The sequence below is a fragment of the Chrysemys picta genome, chromosome 10 (genome assembly GCF_011386835.1).
Source record: "Chrysemys picta bellii isolate R12L10 chromosome 10, ASM1138683v2, whole genome shotgun sequence".
Taxonomy (NCBI): Eukaryota; Metazoa; Chordata; order Testudines; family Emydidae; genus Chrysemys; species Chrysemys picta.
Genome location: NC_088800.1, coordinates 71,169,836 through 71,186,895, shown reverse-complemented (window position 1 = coordinate 71,186,895; position 17,060 = coordinate 71,169,836). Strand labels below are relative to the sequence as shown.

The following is a 17,060-nucleotide window of genomic DNA, read 5'->3' as shown; positions in this document are numbered from 1 at the left end:
CACTGTATTAAGTTTTTGAATGGTTTATGTATCATTGTGGGTCAGTGATTGCATGCAACTCAGCAGGGGTGGGTTACCACAGCTCCTCCAGGAACTAAAAACAGTGGGGCAGAAGGGGCGATTAAGGTGAATCATTCAGGCACACCTACAGCGGGGTACCATCCCCTCGGAAGGTTCGCATATACTGGTTCAGACTGGGTTTTCCAAAGACCAGCTGGTAATGAAAGGGCTTTGGTATAAAAGGAGATGAGTTTAAACTGACACAGGGCCTTCTTTCTGATTCAGCAAATGGACAGGACCTTCCCTCCCAGGGAGACCCCAACCATTGCAGAAGGGTTGGAAAGACTTTGGCCTACTATGACCCTATAAGACTGCTGGGTGACTGCTGGTATGTTTAGTGTGCATTTCAATCTGTTCTGGGGCTTGCTTTTTTAAAAACTGCTTTCTTTATAATGCTTGTACCTTAAGAATAAGTGTGGTTGCTTAAAAAGAGTTGTGTGGTAACTTGTAACTGCTGGCACTACACTGGCCATAGCCCTCAGAGAGAAAGCAAAGCACAACTCTGGCCGTTAGGCAGATGGGGATATCACAGTGTCAGACAGTGGCTGTGCAGCCTTTAGCCCCCCATTCAGAAGGGAGAGGGACATGGGTCCCTGCCCTGAGACAAGCAATGGCTGGGGACTCGAGACCTCACTGGGCACTCCTGGAGTGGACCATGGAGGGGGAATACAGGTGCAGTTACCCTGAAACTGTGACACTTGGCTCTGGAGAATATCATGCTGATATTCTCCATTTCAGGAGAGTCAGCAGCAGCACCTCAGTCAGTCTCCCCTCATGCTAAGAAATCCACAGCGCAGCATTTCAGTTGGCCTGGGAAGACTTCTGCATTCACTCAGGCAAGACAAATGATCTCTGATAGAGAATAGTGAGAAATACAAGGAAAATGCCACCTATTTAAAAAAATAGGTATTTAAAAGCATTTCTATGGTGCTAATCACAATCTGTCTTCCGAGCATCCATACCCAGCATATGCACAGTGTATATCTAAACTAGGAAATAGGTTATGGTTAAAAACATACTAGCGACCATATTTTTAAACACAACCTTGCATCTAGTAGAACATAATTTAAGACCTTTTAAAACATGTCTGCTGGTCATGGTAACCATAAAAGGGAAACCTGTGGTCAACCACATCACAGACACACAAACACACAGTGGTGGACACTAAAGAGCTAAACTGAGTCAATGGTAGGTGTAAATTCATGTTTAAAGGCACATTTGCTAATAGTTTAAACACAGCCTATTTCCTAGTTTAGATAGGGCCAAAAAGTGAAATATCATTTTACTGGAGCAGCATATGAATCCAATGACATGGTGACCAACTTAGAAAATATACAAGATATGGTACATATATGGCATCATAGAATCACAGAATATCAGGGTTGGAAGGGACCTCAAGAGGTCATCTAGTCCAACCACCTGCTCAAAGCAGGACCAATTCCCAATTAAATCATCCCAGCCAAGGCTTTGTCAAGCCGGGCCTTAAAAACCTCCAAGGAAGGAGACTCCACCACCTCCCTAGGTAACGCATTCCAGTGCTTCACCACCCTCCTAGTAAAATAGTGTTTCCTAATATCCAACCTGGACCTCCCCCACTGCAACTTGAGACCATTGCTCCTTGTTCTGTCATCTGCCACCACTGAAAACAGCCAAGCTCTATCCTCTTTGGAACCCCCCTTCAGGTAGTTGAAGGCTGCTATCAAATCCCCCCTCATTCTTCTCTTCTGGAGACTAAACAATCCCAGTTCCCTCAGCCTCTCCTCATAAGTCATGTGCGCCAGACCCCTAATCATTTTTGTTGCCCTCTGCTGGACTCTTTCCAATTTTTCCACATCCTTCTTGTAGTGTGGGGCCCAAAACTGGACACAGTATTCCAGATGAGGCCTCACCAATGTCGAATAAAGGTAAACGATCACGTTCCTTGATCTGCTGGCAATGCCCCTACTTATACAGCCCAAAATGCCGTTAGCCTTCTTGGGAACAAGAGCACACTGTTGACTCATATCCAGCTTCTCGTCCACTGTGACCCCAGGTCCTTTTCTGCAGAACTGCTACCTAGCCATTCGGTCTCTAGTCTGTAGCAGTGCATGGGATTCTTCCGTCCTAAGTGCAGGACTCTGCACTTGTCCTTGTTGACGTACTCTCATTACATAGGGACATAGCAATAAGCTCTGCTGGAACAGAAATCTTTGGGAGAAGTTTACTGATAGTCAGTTCCCACTGCAGAAGAAAAGCTGGCTTGTGGGTGGGAAGAGAGGAGTAAAGGGACAAGTTTGCCTCTCCAATACACTCTCTTGAAAAACAAAAAAACCCCTATAGCTTCACAAGAAATCTCTCTATTCTCCATGTCACCAAGAGGAGCAGTAGAAAACCCTCCCAGGTCCCTTCTGCTGCAGGATGGCCCTTCCCCTGCAATCAGGAGACAGTCTTCAACTGAATGGAATGAATACAGTTTAAGAGGGGGGGAAACTGTCTAAAAATACAATTTCTAGTCTATTCCCAACATTCAGGAAGTGACCTGCTGAAGCATCACCATACTGGAACAATACACAGAACAAGCGTAAGTGGGATAGTGCTTTCAGCCTCACTGCTTTATTCACCAAGAGAGGATCTAGAGAGTTCACAAGAAAGAAAAGCCAGACCCTTCACTCCTGTGACCCAAGAGAACTATCTCCACTGTTGCCTGTTAAGTATGTACGTTGTTCTCCCCTCAGGTAACAGATACATCCAAGCACATTATGGGCATCCAAGCACATTGTGGGCAGCCACCACACAACACACCTTTGTTCACTTAATCTAAGGATGACCATGTTAAAGCGCTATTCAAATTTTTGTGCGTTCTCTCTTCAATTTGTATATTTTAATATATTCATTGTGAGATGGGTTCACCTAATTGATAATGAGAGTACGTCTACATTGCAATAAAAACCTGTGGCACCAAGTCTCAGAGCCAGAGTCAGTTGTCTCGGGTTTGCAGGGCTAAAAATTGCAGCATAGATTTTTGGGCTCGAAATGGAGCTGGGGCTCTGAGAACCCATGAGGGGGGAAGGTTTCAGAGCCCAGGCGCCAGCCTGAGCCCAAACATCTACACTGCAATTTTTAGCCCTCCAGCCCGAGCCAGCTTATGCTGGGCCAGCCCCAGCCATGCCACAGGTCTTCTATTGCATGTAGACGTACCCAAAGAGAACATTAGTTTCCATATGTTCTGACTTTACACTATCATACCAAGAAAACAAGGTACTAAATATGTTGACACTTCTAGTGGAGAACAGAAAGCTTTAAAGACAGACACACAACTACCCCCAAGATTTCTAATTCTCACTCAGACCAGCATTTTCTCTGAATCTAAAATTATTAGTAGGATGGGGCTGGAATTTTCCACAATAATCATGTGTCTCTAAGCTCTGTCAAGGTCAAACCTGAAAGTTTCCTGCAGTCTTTTAAATTTATCATATAGCTGATTTGCCTTATGTTCCCAAGAGAGTTTTGTGAACAGTACATAGTTGCTTTCCCAATAATTCTTTATCCCTTCTATATGTACTGAAAACAAAAACTATCACACCACACACTCACATGCCCAGCAATGAACCCATGAGCATGGACCTTCTTCCCTTTACTCCTTTTGGGGCACTGTGCACCCCCCAGGGGCACACAGGATACTCCCTCGAAGCAAGTACACCACCACCCGATATAACGTGACCCGATATAACACAAATTCGGATAGAACGCGGTAAAGCAGTGCTCCGGGGGGAGGAGGGGGGCGGGGCTGCGCATTCCAGCGATCAAAGCAAGTTCGATATAACGCGGTTTCACCTATAACGCGGTAAGATTTTTTGGCTCCCGAGGACAGCGTTATATCGAGGTAGAGGTGTACTGCTACTGTACAAGCTGTTGCATGGAGGTGTGGAAGGCAAAGTTCTGTCTGTACTTTTCCATTCCCCTAACGAGGTTCTCTCACAATCTGGCCCTAAACCAAGCTATTTCTAGTGTTGTGATGCAGCTGGGTTTTTGCCCCCTATTGACAAATGTTTAATTCTGGGAATAAAGTATGCTCCCGCTCTTTAGTATGCTCAAAATGTTGTACTCTCGTTAGGAAACTGTTTGGGAATAGTAATATGTTTAATAATATCTCAAATTCAGAGTAATCCAGCAATAGTGAAGCTCCAGTAAAGGTATTCCCTCATTCACACTCTTTTCTAAACACCAATTTATTGCCATTCTGTTTCCTCCATCCCTTACCCCAGGAATTGGTATAATATTTCAGTAACTGAAATACAGATGTAATTAATGCCCAGGCCCAGAATCAGGCAGGGATTTGTCTGCAACAAAATTTTCATGTAGAAGGAGGGTTCCTATGGGTGAGAAGTAGTTATGCTTTTCCTATGACACTACTCAGGGACCACCGAGAGTGTTGTTTTTTGGGGGTAGGAGGGTTAAGTAAATCACAAGATAGAATGATGTTTCCAAGAAACATGGTCTGACAGAACCATGTCTTAGGATCTTCCTTTGACTCAGCAATCCCATAGGTACTACATTTATATTCTGTGTTTTCCTCTCAACAAAGGCATTGTAATATGGTATTGTATTTTCTTGTGATAAAATATTATTAGGTCACCACGCTTTTCATGGCAATTTGTTTTTTTAATAATATTGCTAATTCCCTGGTGCTACAAAAAGACAATCATCCAAACTCAAAGCTCATTTTCTGAACTCTATTCATTCCTGATTTATGGTTCATTTCCTTTGTAACCTTTACTAGCATTTCCAACTTAAACAGCTTTCCAAAAGGGATCCATTGCTGGAAAAACAATCCTGACTTTATGTAATCTTTCCTGACGACTATTAACATTACATCAGTCTCTCAGTTTCTAAGGTTGCTGCAGCTTCACCGCACTTTGCCTCTGGCCTCATCTAAAGGCCAATTCATACAAGTTTTAACATTCAGTTGTCCTATTGCTTAACACCCATGCCATCTCCCCTCCCCCGCCCCTCCAAAAAGAGTAATTTACAAATTAATACAGTTGAACACTGTGCATCATCAGAAGAGAACCTCTGAACGGTTTCTGTGGCTAAATCAGATTATTCAATTACTTTACTAAACCAGGATAGGCAGAAAACAACAGCTTATGCTAGCCATCCTTCCATTATTTTGTTGGGGGAAAAAAATCACTGATCAATAAAAATTTAAAGAAATTGGTTTTACTGACTCTATTGTGCAGTTTAACAGCCTTTATCAGTCTTTCATCTACTTCTCCCACAAGCACCTTTACTTTCTCCCATGTTACCCCTTATACCTAGGAACCCTCTTTTCCTCCCCAATCAAAATCCCTAAAAACACCACCTTATCGTGTGTAAGACTCACTTCCAAGCTGTGATTACTACGACTGATTGTCTTATTGCACATACGAATTGTGCACTCAGCCAGCCTAATCTAAACATGATTGTATTAAGGGCTTCCCTGTCCTCTCTCCATATCCTATTTGTCACATCAGCCTGTTGCATCTTGTCTGCAAGACTGTAAGCTGGGTGAGGCTTAGCCTGTCTCTTGCTATATGTCGGTATAGAGCCTAGTACAATGGCAACCAGACCTGGCTGGGGCCTCTATGTGCTACCCTAGTACGAATAATATTTTAAAACAAAACAATGGAAAAATAAGTCTAGGAGAAGCAGTACTATTAATTTATTACATTTTCAGTCCAGGCCAGCAGACGGCAAAATTTAACTGTGACTTGATCCAGTGAAACCTGCTGAAACAAGTTTTCCATCTAAATGTTCATTCATTTTTCCTGACTGTACGGAAGATTTGCAAAGTAAAGGTATTTTTCACTCCTTTGTTGCCTCTGAATTATTAGGTATCCAAACCAAATGGATATCAACTTTAAAGAAAAAAAAAATCTACCTAGAAACTGATGAAGGGAGGTTGTGGAATCTCCGTCTCTGGAGATATTTAAGAGTAGGTTAGATAAATGTCTATCAGGGATGGTCTAGACAGTATTTGGTCCTGCCATGCGGGCAGGGGACTGGACTCGATGACCTCTCGAGGTCCCTTCCAGTCCTATAATCTATGAATCTATGAATCTATGATGACATGGCCAACAGCAGGCTGTGATTGCCAGAGGTGGACAGTAGTCTACATTTGGCATCATTGGCATCACTGAGCACTCAGCATGGCAGCTTTCTACTCCACTCCAAGAGGCCCATCTCCTGCGAAAAGACCACCCTTGGGAAGATGAGCAGTTATGCAGCACTGCCCACTGTGACTTTATTAAATAGCAGCACATCAACTGCAGAGATTCTCCCATTCACTCTTGCAAGGTCCTTGCAGTGAAACAATACTTGTGGTCAGTGGTGACAAGAAATGCTGAAGGATCTAATGTAATCAGCATGGGCACCATACATTATAAGGAGATCAGCTACTAACAATATTAGTAGTCTCAGGTCCGTACCCAGAAATGAATCAAGATGGGCAAGGATAAAAGAAACCTGGTAATCAATAGTCCCTTCAGTTGTGATGTTAGCTTCAGGCAATATGCACAATCTCAGGAACTATTTTTATTCTAGGGTAAAGTTTCCTAGCTACTGCCCTCCAAGCCATTTATTATTTGTAGATGATAGTATATAATGTGTGTAGAATATATCCAATATGATACTACAATGATGAGGCACTAGATAAAGGTTTTACTTCAACTGTTTTTTGACTAATAGGAGGTCCTACAGGCTTTATTTTATTTGAAGATAGATGAATCAAAAACTAAAAAAAAAGTTAAAACTTTCATTGCATCAGAACAGTGTTAATTAATCTAAGCAGAATTACTGCCAAGACAAATATTTAGATGAAAACACTTGCTGTTCCAAATATTTTCCACATATGATCTACACTACAAGCAGCTCACAACACATGTTTGTGGAATATGATATCAACGTCTTTGAATAATGTTTACATTGTAAGCCAATAAACAGTCCCTGAAAGGAAGCTAGCTGCAGTTTGCCACCTCATATGAAAAAAAAAAAATTTACACTGGGACTCTACTTGATGCATCTCCAAATATCTGGTGCAATGAATTGCAGGCTCCCTTTGCAGCTACTTTCAGATGAACAGAGTGGGAAATAAGCATGTTCACTTCCACTAAATGAGCTTACAGCTTGTACTTTTTTGCCAGAGCAGTGAAACAATCATAAATGTGTATTTTTTGTAAATATTTAACGTGATAAGCATCTTAAAGATACCGAGCTATTGTTTCTAAATTATTAACACCAAGCATGTGTATCAGAGAGAATATCTTAAGCATTCTTAGATCATCTAAGTATTTTGATTTGCTCAAGGAGCCTCATTTTATTATCCAGTATTTCAAACCAACTGGACAATTTTTCATCTCTTTAATACTTGAACAACTTCAAAGAGATTATCAGTTCATAGTAAAACAAAACAAAAATAATGGTGAGAAACTAAACTCTTAGTAATATCTTAGTCACAAAACATCAGCTTTTACAAAAGAGCTAAGTGAGTTTCAATGGAGACAAGTGAACTATGTATTTCCTTTACAAAAATGGATTAAAAAAACAAAACAAAACGATAGCATGTCTAGAAATAAACAGTTAAGAGATCCAGCCTATTCTGCATATATTTCTTCATCACTCCCTCTCACCCCCCCACTTATCTTTGCACCTTAGCATTTAGAAAAAATATAGTTACAAAGGTAAAAATGTCAAATTACCAATGGCACTAAAATGTACAACATAAAAGCATTTTCAAAGTTCCGATTTTTTGTATCAATTATGTTGATTTGAGTATTTTTTCCCATATCATCATATAAGCACAGTATTAGGAAAAATAAAAATAAAAAGACCAGATGTAAGAGGAAGATGTATGTGATCACCAATAACTTGACAGCAATTTAAATGTTTATAGCGTTATAAATATGAGAGATCTAAAAGACCTATCATATAATCCATCCCCCTTTCTAATTAAGATTATTCCATACAGCATATTTTCTTGTGTTTTGTCCAGTCTAACTTTAAGTGTTCTCAGTTATGGGGTTTTCACTTCTGCCTTCGAGAGACTTAAATCCTGATCCACCAAAGTATTTGAGTCTATGCTTAACTTTAAGTACAATTTGAGAGGCACTATTCACTATAAACTGACCTGGATAACTATTTTTAGAGCTTTTACTTTCTGATCAGAGGCCCAGGCATCCTTCAGTGACTGATTGAGGTCTTCAATCCGATTCATGTAATCCTGCTGAGTCAAATTCAACAGCTCTTTTTGTGAACCCTGACAAGAAAAAACAGCAGCATTTAATAAAGAGGCAACCAACAAAAAGAAGATACCTATTAGTTAGCCCATCTATTAAAAATTAGGAAATGTTAGGTTTAAGGTTGAGTACTTAAGGCTCATCAGCAAGGCTGGAACCTTAAGATCCACTGCACATGCTCTGCCACTTGAGCTAACATGCTGTCTATGCTACAAGCTTTTGACCACACAAGTTACATCGGCATAAAGCTGCCGCAGTTGGCATATCACTTGTGCACTTGCCTACTTGGTTCCTTGCATCAGTTCTGCACATATGCACCTGGAGTGCTTGTGTCAAAGCACAGTGCGGTGAATCAGGGGTAGGTATGCCGGTGTGCAACTCACCACCGTCCAGTGCACTGTCTCTTAAGAAGTTTTGGCAATGCATAATGGAGCAGAAACAAGTCACACAAAAGTGACTAGGAGCAAGGGGTCAACTTCCCAGGATGCCACTTTCCCCATCCCATAACATCATGTATATCCCAATATTTTCATGCCTTTTTAAAAAAATCCCACGAACCCACACAGCCCTCCTCTCTGTCCGCCATCTCTGACAGAAGTATGGAGCCTGCATAGCTATGATCTATTGTCATGAGAGTTGCAAGCATAGGATGCGCTATCCTCAGGTATCTGCAGAGCTGGAAAAAGAACCGAATCAGCAAGGAGCATGACAATTTCTTGGAGTGTAGATTGCTGTGGAACAAAACAAGGACCAAATCAAGGTTGCTGGTGGCATTCACGGAGCAGCTGCAGGTAGCAGAGTGCTGAATCTGGGCCCAAGAAACGAGCACCGATTGATGGGATTGCACTGTAATGCAGGCTTGGGATGATGAGTAGTGGCTGCAATACTTTCAGATAAGAAGGAGAGCATTCCCGGATCTGTGTGCTGAGCTCACCCCAGTCCTCCAGGGCAGGGTCACCAAAATGAGAGCTGCACTGACACTGGAGGAGTGATGGGTGATAGTGCTCTGGCAACTTGCAATGCCAGATTGCTACCAGTCAGTGGGAAATCATTTTGGAGTTGGAAAATTAACCCTGGGGCCACTGTCATACAAGTGTGCAGGGCCATTAATTGTCTCGTGCTATGCAGGACTGTGACTCTTGGCAAGGTGCAGGACGTAATGGATAGATCTGCAGCAATGGGCTTCCCCAACTGCAGTGGGGCAATAGACAGCACTCATATATGTATTTCTGGCACCAGACCATCTTGCCACAGAATATATCAACAGAAATGGCTAATATTCTGTGGTTATGCAAGCATTGGTGGATCATGGGGATGCTTCACTAACATCAGTGTTGGCTGGTCAGAGAAGGTGCATGATGCTCACATCTTTAAGAACACAGGACTATTCAGAAAGTTATCAGCAGGGACTCTCTTTCCAGACTGGCAGATTACCACTGGCAATGTTGAAATGCCAATAGTGATCCTGGGGGACCGGGTCTACCCTCTGCTCCCCAGCTCATGAGGCCGTACACTGGCCACCTCAACAGAGCCAAGGAAAGATTCAACTATCAGCTCAGCAGGTGCAGAATGACAGGTGAATGTGCTTTTGGTAGACTGAAGGGATACTGGCGTAGTTTACTCAAAGAATGGTCTCAGTGACAAAAAATCCCAGTGGTTATAGCTGCCTGCTGTGTCCTGCATAACATCTGTGAAGCAAGGGAGAAAACTTGCCAGTGGAATGAAGGACAGAGATGCATCAGCTGTCTGCTGAGTTTGGACAGACACAAGGACTATTAGAAGAGGTCAACGCGAAACTATACAGCTAAGGGAGGCTTTGAAAGAGCACTTTAACCATGAGCCACAGTAACGTGTTGTGGTGTACTGTATTCTCCCTGATTCTGCTGTTTTGGGGCCTGTTAGGAATTATGTGGTACCTGGTGTACATCTATGAATATAATCGTGTCAATGCACCTATTAATTTTGTGATGTTTGTTGTACATTTAAGATTATTACACTGGTGTTTTTTTTTAACTGATCCAATGAGTTGTGTCACACTGTACAACAAGTGGGTGCTTTCAGTACCACTAGACATTCTGCAGCATATGTTGAGAACTAATAAAGATAAATTATTTTCCAAACAACAGAATTTTATTGTGTAACAAAACACACTGCAAAAATAATTCTGTGCAAATTAAATGCAAATACATTAAAACCTTAATACATTTATGGAACAGTGCTTCAAGAAGGGGAAAGTACATTCATGTCCATTTTACCTACACATACATCAACCATGGCTCCCAGGTCACTGCATGTGAAGTTGTGGCTGTCTAATCTTCCCCAGGGTGGAGTGGCAATGGTAGGGATGCAGCCCCGATGCTACATGGAATGTTGGGGCAGGAGGTGTAGGGAGATGCAGGGCTGGCTCTAGGGTTTTAGCCGCCCCAAGGAAAAAACTTTTTGGCCGCCCCCCCACCCCACCCGCACCTCCTGTCGCCCCAGCGCTGGGCTCTCTTCCCCACCCCAACCGCACTCCCCTGCCGCCCCAGCCATGGGCTCCCCCACCCCACCCGAACCGCACCCCCCTGCCGCCCCAGCCCTGGGCTCCCCCACCCAACCAGCACCCCCCTGCCGCCCCAGCCCTGGGCTCCCCCACCCAACCCCAACTGCACCCCCTGCCGCCCCAGACCTCGGTTCCCCCCGACCAGTGCTGACTCCGCCCACTCCCCCCTCACCTCCAGCCGGTCCGGCACTGGCAGGGTCGGGGTAGGCAGCGGGGCTCCCGGGCCGCGCCTCAGCCCAGGATCCCTCAGCCAGGGCTCCCGCTTCCAGGACCCAGGAGGGCAGAGCCGGGGGACCGCCCCGGCAGGGGGCTGAGGAGCCGGGGCAGGGTAGCCCCAGAGGGAGTGGAGCCCCGGAGAACAGGATGCGGTCCCCGCACAGCAGCGCCCCGCCCTCTGTGGCCCCGCTGCTTCTTGCCACCCTGCCGCCGTCCCTGGGTGGCTCGGGCCGCTTCGCCCAGCCCCAGCTGCAGCGCTGGGGGGGGGGGGGGGGGCGGCTGCCCTGCGGCATCTGCAGGCAGCTCCGTGTGCCCCGAAGGGCGACCCCCAGCCCGAGTATCCCCCGCTAGGAGCCTGCCCGGCCCAGCCACAAGGTGCGGGCGCTGCTCCCCCGTGGCGCGAACCGCAGCAGCCCCAGGGCGATGCGTTGCTGCTGCCAGGGCCGGCTCTAGGCTTTTGCTGCCCGAAGCAAAAAAAGAGACGGCCAGAATGCCACCCTTGAACATGTGCTGCCCCAAGCACGTGCTTGGTTTGCTGGTGCCTAGAGCTGGCCCTGGGAGATGCTGTAATGGAGTTATCTGTGGACTGCAAAGGAAGGCAAGCCCATGACTGTTGAATCTGTAATTCCACAAGAATCTGCAGAACCTGTGTTTGCTGCCGGAGAAGCCCCATTATGTCCTGATGCATCTCCCTCTCCTTCTCCTGCACCTTTCTCCTGTCCGCTCTTTCCTTCTCCATACAGTCTGTAATATTCACCCTCCAGACCCTCTGCTAAGGATCTGATACAGCACTGGATCTCACTGAACATGTCACCCTGAGTCCTCTTCTTTCTCCTCCTTGCCTCGTGCAGGTATTCCATGGGTGTGGAGGGGGAACCCCTCAAGGTTGCAACTGCTGCAGCGACAGGTAAAACACACAGAGGTACCATTGTTGGTACAGTCACAATGGAAAGTGAAAGTTTCAGAACTCCCTTCCCTCGCTCCCCTAAAGTTTTAAACAAGACATGCTTATTGTCACTTCTGCTTCGGAGCGCTTGTGTATGGGCCGACTCACAGCAGCAGTCACGATGAGTTTGTCCCTGGCAGGGACAAGGGAAATGAGGAGAGAATTGCTCAGGTGTGTGAAACTATGAGAACCAGGCAATGGCACTAAATATTGGCACCGTTTTCCACAGGCAGTGGTGATTTTAGCTGATCTCTCACTCGTGAGCGTGACAAAGGCACAGAGAATACAGCTGCTGCTGGAGTCCTGAAGCCACACAGGCCCATATGCTGCTAGCCTGTTTATTGCAATGGTGCCTGCCAAAGTTATCGCTGACTGGCATGGGAAAGGGTCCTACTGCAGAGGAAGAAATAAGGCTGCCATCCTTAGAAACCTTCTGGAGAGGATTGCACAGTGCCTCCATGAAAGTTGTCTCGAGATCTCTCAGGAGGATTTGAGGGACATCCCTGTGTACATACACAAACTGCTCCACATGCCACCATCCCCGCACCTAACTCTACAGGGGAATGAAAAGTAGATAACTTTACCTCTCCTTGTTGTACCACTACCTCTTCTGGTATAAGTAAGTTAACGAAAAGTCAATAGCAGTGTCCTGTTAAGCTGGGGGCATCATCAGTATATCATAGTAATGAGAAATACAATTACATGCTTACCCTGAGGTTCTTTCCCCTCCATCAGACTTGTCCGTATTCAACTGTCGGAACTCACTGGAGTGCGGCAGAGTATCAAACAGGTCCTGGCTTGTGGCATAGCTGGACCCCCTGGTAGCATGTCCCTCCTCCTCACTGTTCTCGCCAGGGGCCTATGACTCAGGTGCTTCAGAAGTATTCATGGTTGCATACAAGGTGCTGGTGGGGTCTCCACCACATATGACATACAACACTTTGAAAAATCAGCAGGTCTGTGACTTGGCACCAGATGGACTGTTGGCCTTCCTGGCCTTCTGGTATGCTCGCTGCAATTCTGTCACTTTCACGCGGCTCTGCTTCAGATCCCTGTCATACCCCTTCTGCATTCCTCACACAATCTGCTCATAGATGTCCACATTTCTACAGCTGGTTTGTAGCTGTGCCTGCACAACCTCTTCTTCCCACAGGCTCAGGAGATCCAATATCGCCGGTCTACTCCAGGCCAGAGCGTGTCTTGAGCACGTAGCTGGCATGTTCATCTGGGCAGTAGTACACAACAGTGGAGAGTGCTAGGTGTGCTCGCCAAGCTGGGCAATCAGGAAAAGGCACTTAAAACCCTGTGAATTTTTGAAAGTTGGGGGGGGGGGGGAAAAGAGGGCTTCTGGTCTCCATGACCCCTGGACAGCACAGTTCGTAATTGTGACCAGAGCACTCAGTGTTGGGCACTGGGGGACAGCTGCTGGAGGGTTTCACAGATATTTGCTGACAAGAGAGGAAGGGTGAGACTTAGGAATCGTGGGTTCCACTCTGGGTTCTGGAGGGCTCTCTAGTGGGCACAGAACTTCATGCTAAATAGTTTTGGCTGACATTTAAAAAAAAATTCAGCATGAGGCAGAAAACCAGCATAGGAAATACTACCCCTAATTAATGCCTAAAGTTTGGCAGTTACAAGCAACTGCAAACTGGATGTTATAATAGGAAATGTCGGGGAACCTTAACAACAGACTGAGCTACCAGCCCCTCTCCTATAATAACTGTGTTTTTCTCCCACCATTTTAGTATGATACAACAAAACAATACATTCAAGGTGCTTGCTTTGTTGCAGCAACTCACTAACCAATATAGCCCCAAGCTGCAGAGATCAGATCCAGATATGAACTTCCCCAAAATCCAGGGAGGGGAAATAGTGAGTCTTGGGTTTTGGTTTAGGCCCCCATAGAACATGTCTTCCTATAAATATTCCCAGCACTTATGGGAATATTCCTGGTGACATCAGCAATGCTGGTGTAGAAACAAAGGTAAATAAAGCAGTTGTGCTGGCTCCGACACTAGAAACATTACTATACCATATTTGCCAAAAGGACAAGGAGAAAAATCAGGAGGAGAGAATTCTGCTTCTACTGAAAAGGGCAAACACAATGAAAGTTTAAATAAATACATGAAGTACTTGACAATGCCCTTTTAAAGCTTATATTCTTTATATTAACCAAATACCTTTAAAATATAAAGCAGAGTTCAAAGAACACAAGCATCAGACTGACCCTCATGCTGCTAAGCCATTTTCTCTAATGCAGTGGTTCTCAAACTTATTTTTTCACAGACCACTTGAAAATTGCTGAGGGTAGCGGTGAACCACTTAATGATCTTGCCAAATGTTGTTTGTACCGTTAGCTAACTACTGTAAAGCGCTATGGATAAAAGTGCTATATATAGAAAAAACAAAAACTTTTTTTGTTCTACAAATAAAAGCACACAACTCATATTTTAATATCAGTAGTCTTACCTTTCTAATGTGATGGATGTGCCCTCTCTCCCCCACCGCAGCAGCCCCCGAGCTGGGGCTGGGCAGGAGGTGGGATATCTCCCACACCACAGCAGCCACAGCCCTGGAGCTGGGGAAAGTCGCCTCTTTCTCTGAACGCCGCAGCCCTGCACATCCCAAATCCCCTCCAAGGCCACCACCTCACCTTACATGTGCATCTTCACAAGGGTCCATGCACCTAATTAGTGAAGCCACGCCTGCGCGGCTCCTCTAATTAAGTGGGTAGTCCCTCATTCTCTTGCATGCGGCCGCCCAGTGTGCACCTTAGAGGGAACTTCTGTGGACCACCTAAATGGAGCTCCCACGGACCACAGTTTGAGAACATTCTGCTCTAATTAAATTCTTTATTCCTTTAAATTTTTATGAGGTTTTGTCTTTGACTGCTACTAAGTTGTAGCAGCAGCAGAAATAAAGTGTCCTTTGGTTACTTTCAGGTCAAGTACAAAAACGGGCCTGAGTTCCTCTAACCCTCCAATTCCTTTTCATATGAACACCATCGTACAGCTATTTATGAACCACCAAAGTGTGTTGCAGAACGGTGAGCAGACCTAGGCCAAAAAGTTATTGTAAAGCTCCCAGCTACTCATTTGTGAAAAATAAAGAGCAAGACTCAAGTACTGTCATGTCAGAACTACAGCAGGTCCCTGTAAAGGATTACGTATCAGGAATGACTACCAGGAAAATAAATCGACAAATGGAGGGATGAAGTGCAGAAGCAACCGCTATCTTGTGAGTGAGGCTAGGCAATTCAGTCTCAGTAGTGAATACATCATATATTATTGAGATACACTTATCCTTCCACTAATAGAATCTAATCTGCAGATATTTAAGTAGATGTTACTTTTGACACACGCTCACGTCATGCTGAATTTATAAAATGAATACTGTGTTAATCATGAGATCCACGTTGAAGTTAGCCATAAGACATGGAGGCCCTGAAGCAGAATTGGCACCAATTCAGTAAGGTACTCGAGCATGTCAATGGCCTTACTAATTTCAATGGGACTAAAGTGTTCAAACATATGCATATTAAGTGCCTGACTGAATCAGTGCCTTACTTAGGAGAGATGTCAGTCTCTGCAACAAGAGACAGAGCCTACCAGACACCAGGAAGCTTAAATACAGCAACTATAGGAGATAAATGATACGATGTCAGCCCAGTGACTCTCCTTTTGCGGTACTGTTTGTCAATGAGCTAAAAGTTTAGGCCCCAATTCTACACAGACACATACACTTTCAATGGGACTATTCAAGTACATGAAGTTAATCAACTGTATAAGTGTTTGCAGAATCAGGGCTTTAGGGATAAGTCAGAAAGTTTCTTAAGTAGTTTTCTCTCACACAACTAGTCTTTTTTCTCTTAAAATGGAAATGTTTCCTGGACAGTTTGCTCACCTCTTCAAGGTCATCCAGCTCCTCTAGCCTTGTTCGCACCTTCTCAGAAACTGCTGAGCCCGGCGTTGTAGCTTTTCCTGTAGGTAATTATATCTTTGAGTTCTTTAAAATTTTCAAATTCTTAAACTATATTAAAAAAAAAGACTTGAGAGGAAGAGACAGATTTAAACAAGCTAATGGTATCCAAGATCAAAATGGTGGTTCAACAACCTAAGGCAGCTATTCAGCTGCTAGCATGAGAGACTGCGAGCCTGATTTTCGAACAAGACCTCCATTCTTGCAGGCACACAATGAATGTTGCCAACGATTCATTCACCTTTTTCTCCCAACAATTCGTAGTGGGTACAGAATAGCAACTGCAAAAAGTGAAGCCTGATTTGAAAAAATAAATACATAAAGATTTAAAAAAAAACAAAACAAAAACAACAGGCTCTAGATTTTTTATTCAGGTTCTTCTGCCAAGAAGCTGGAACCCTGTATATTTACTCATTCCAGGATTCTACTTGTGATGGAAGGTTCTTTACTACTTAGCCTCCCATTCTTAACAGCTTTTCCCATTAACAATACAATTAAAACATTGCATTAAAAATTAAGATTTTGGTGTCATACTAAACAGCCAGTATAATACTGGAATTGGCTCCTTCAATGCTTCTCTCTCAGCCAGGCAGAGAATTGTTGAACAGCTATGCAAAGCACTTCCTTCTATTTCCCCTCCTGTTCCCTTCAAGCAAGCAAGTGGGAAAATTAATAAAGACAAGCCAAATACCAAAATAACCTTGCAATTTTGGGAGATTTGGAGGGATAGTAACAGCCCAGATGTTTTTTAAAGCCACAATGTAAATTACAGGAGTTCTAGTTCCTTTCAATTACACATAATAATGCGCTCAGCAGCCACTAGATGGAGCAAGATAAATTTTATTTTTCTCACATTTGCAAAAATCCAGTGGGACTCTCATGAGCAATAGCAGTGAATCAGCTCACAGTTGGAGAAAGAAAGCTTCAATTTGAATGCATGTTTGCACCAAAGGTCTGTCATTTGTTCTCTCTTTAAAATAATAGTCCCATGCCATTTGATATAGAGAAACTACTCACCTTTTTCAGAACTCATATACAGATTCTGCAGAGAAACAACAGCATTTTA

General features: G+C 44.2%; 1 protein-coding gene across 5 annotated transcripts in view; it reads right to left on the bottom strand.

The window, feature by feature from the left end:
- VPS35L (VPS35 endosomal protein sorting factor like) overlaps window positions 1-17,060 on the bottom strand; it is a 124,278-nt gene that overhangs the window by 91,660 nt on the left and 15,558 nt on the right. For all 5 annotated transcript variants that reach the window (XR_010590859.1, XR_010590858.1, XM_042853225.2 and 2 more), the window contains exons 5-7: window positions 17,012-17,036; window positions 15,920-15,996; window positions 8,204-8,332 (exon numbers count right to left, since the gene is read on the bottom strand). Coding sequence is in view for 3 of the 5 variants with exons in the window: in XM_042853225.2 (XP_042709159.2) it covers window positions 8,204-8,332; window positions 15,920-15,996; window positions 17,012-17,036 (231 nt within the window). In the remaining 2 variants the exon portion in view is untranslated. The remainder of the gene's footprint in view (window positions 1-8,203; window positions 8,333-15,919; window positions 15,997-17,011; window positions 17,037-17,060) is intronic.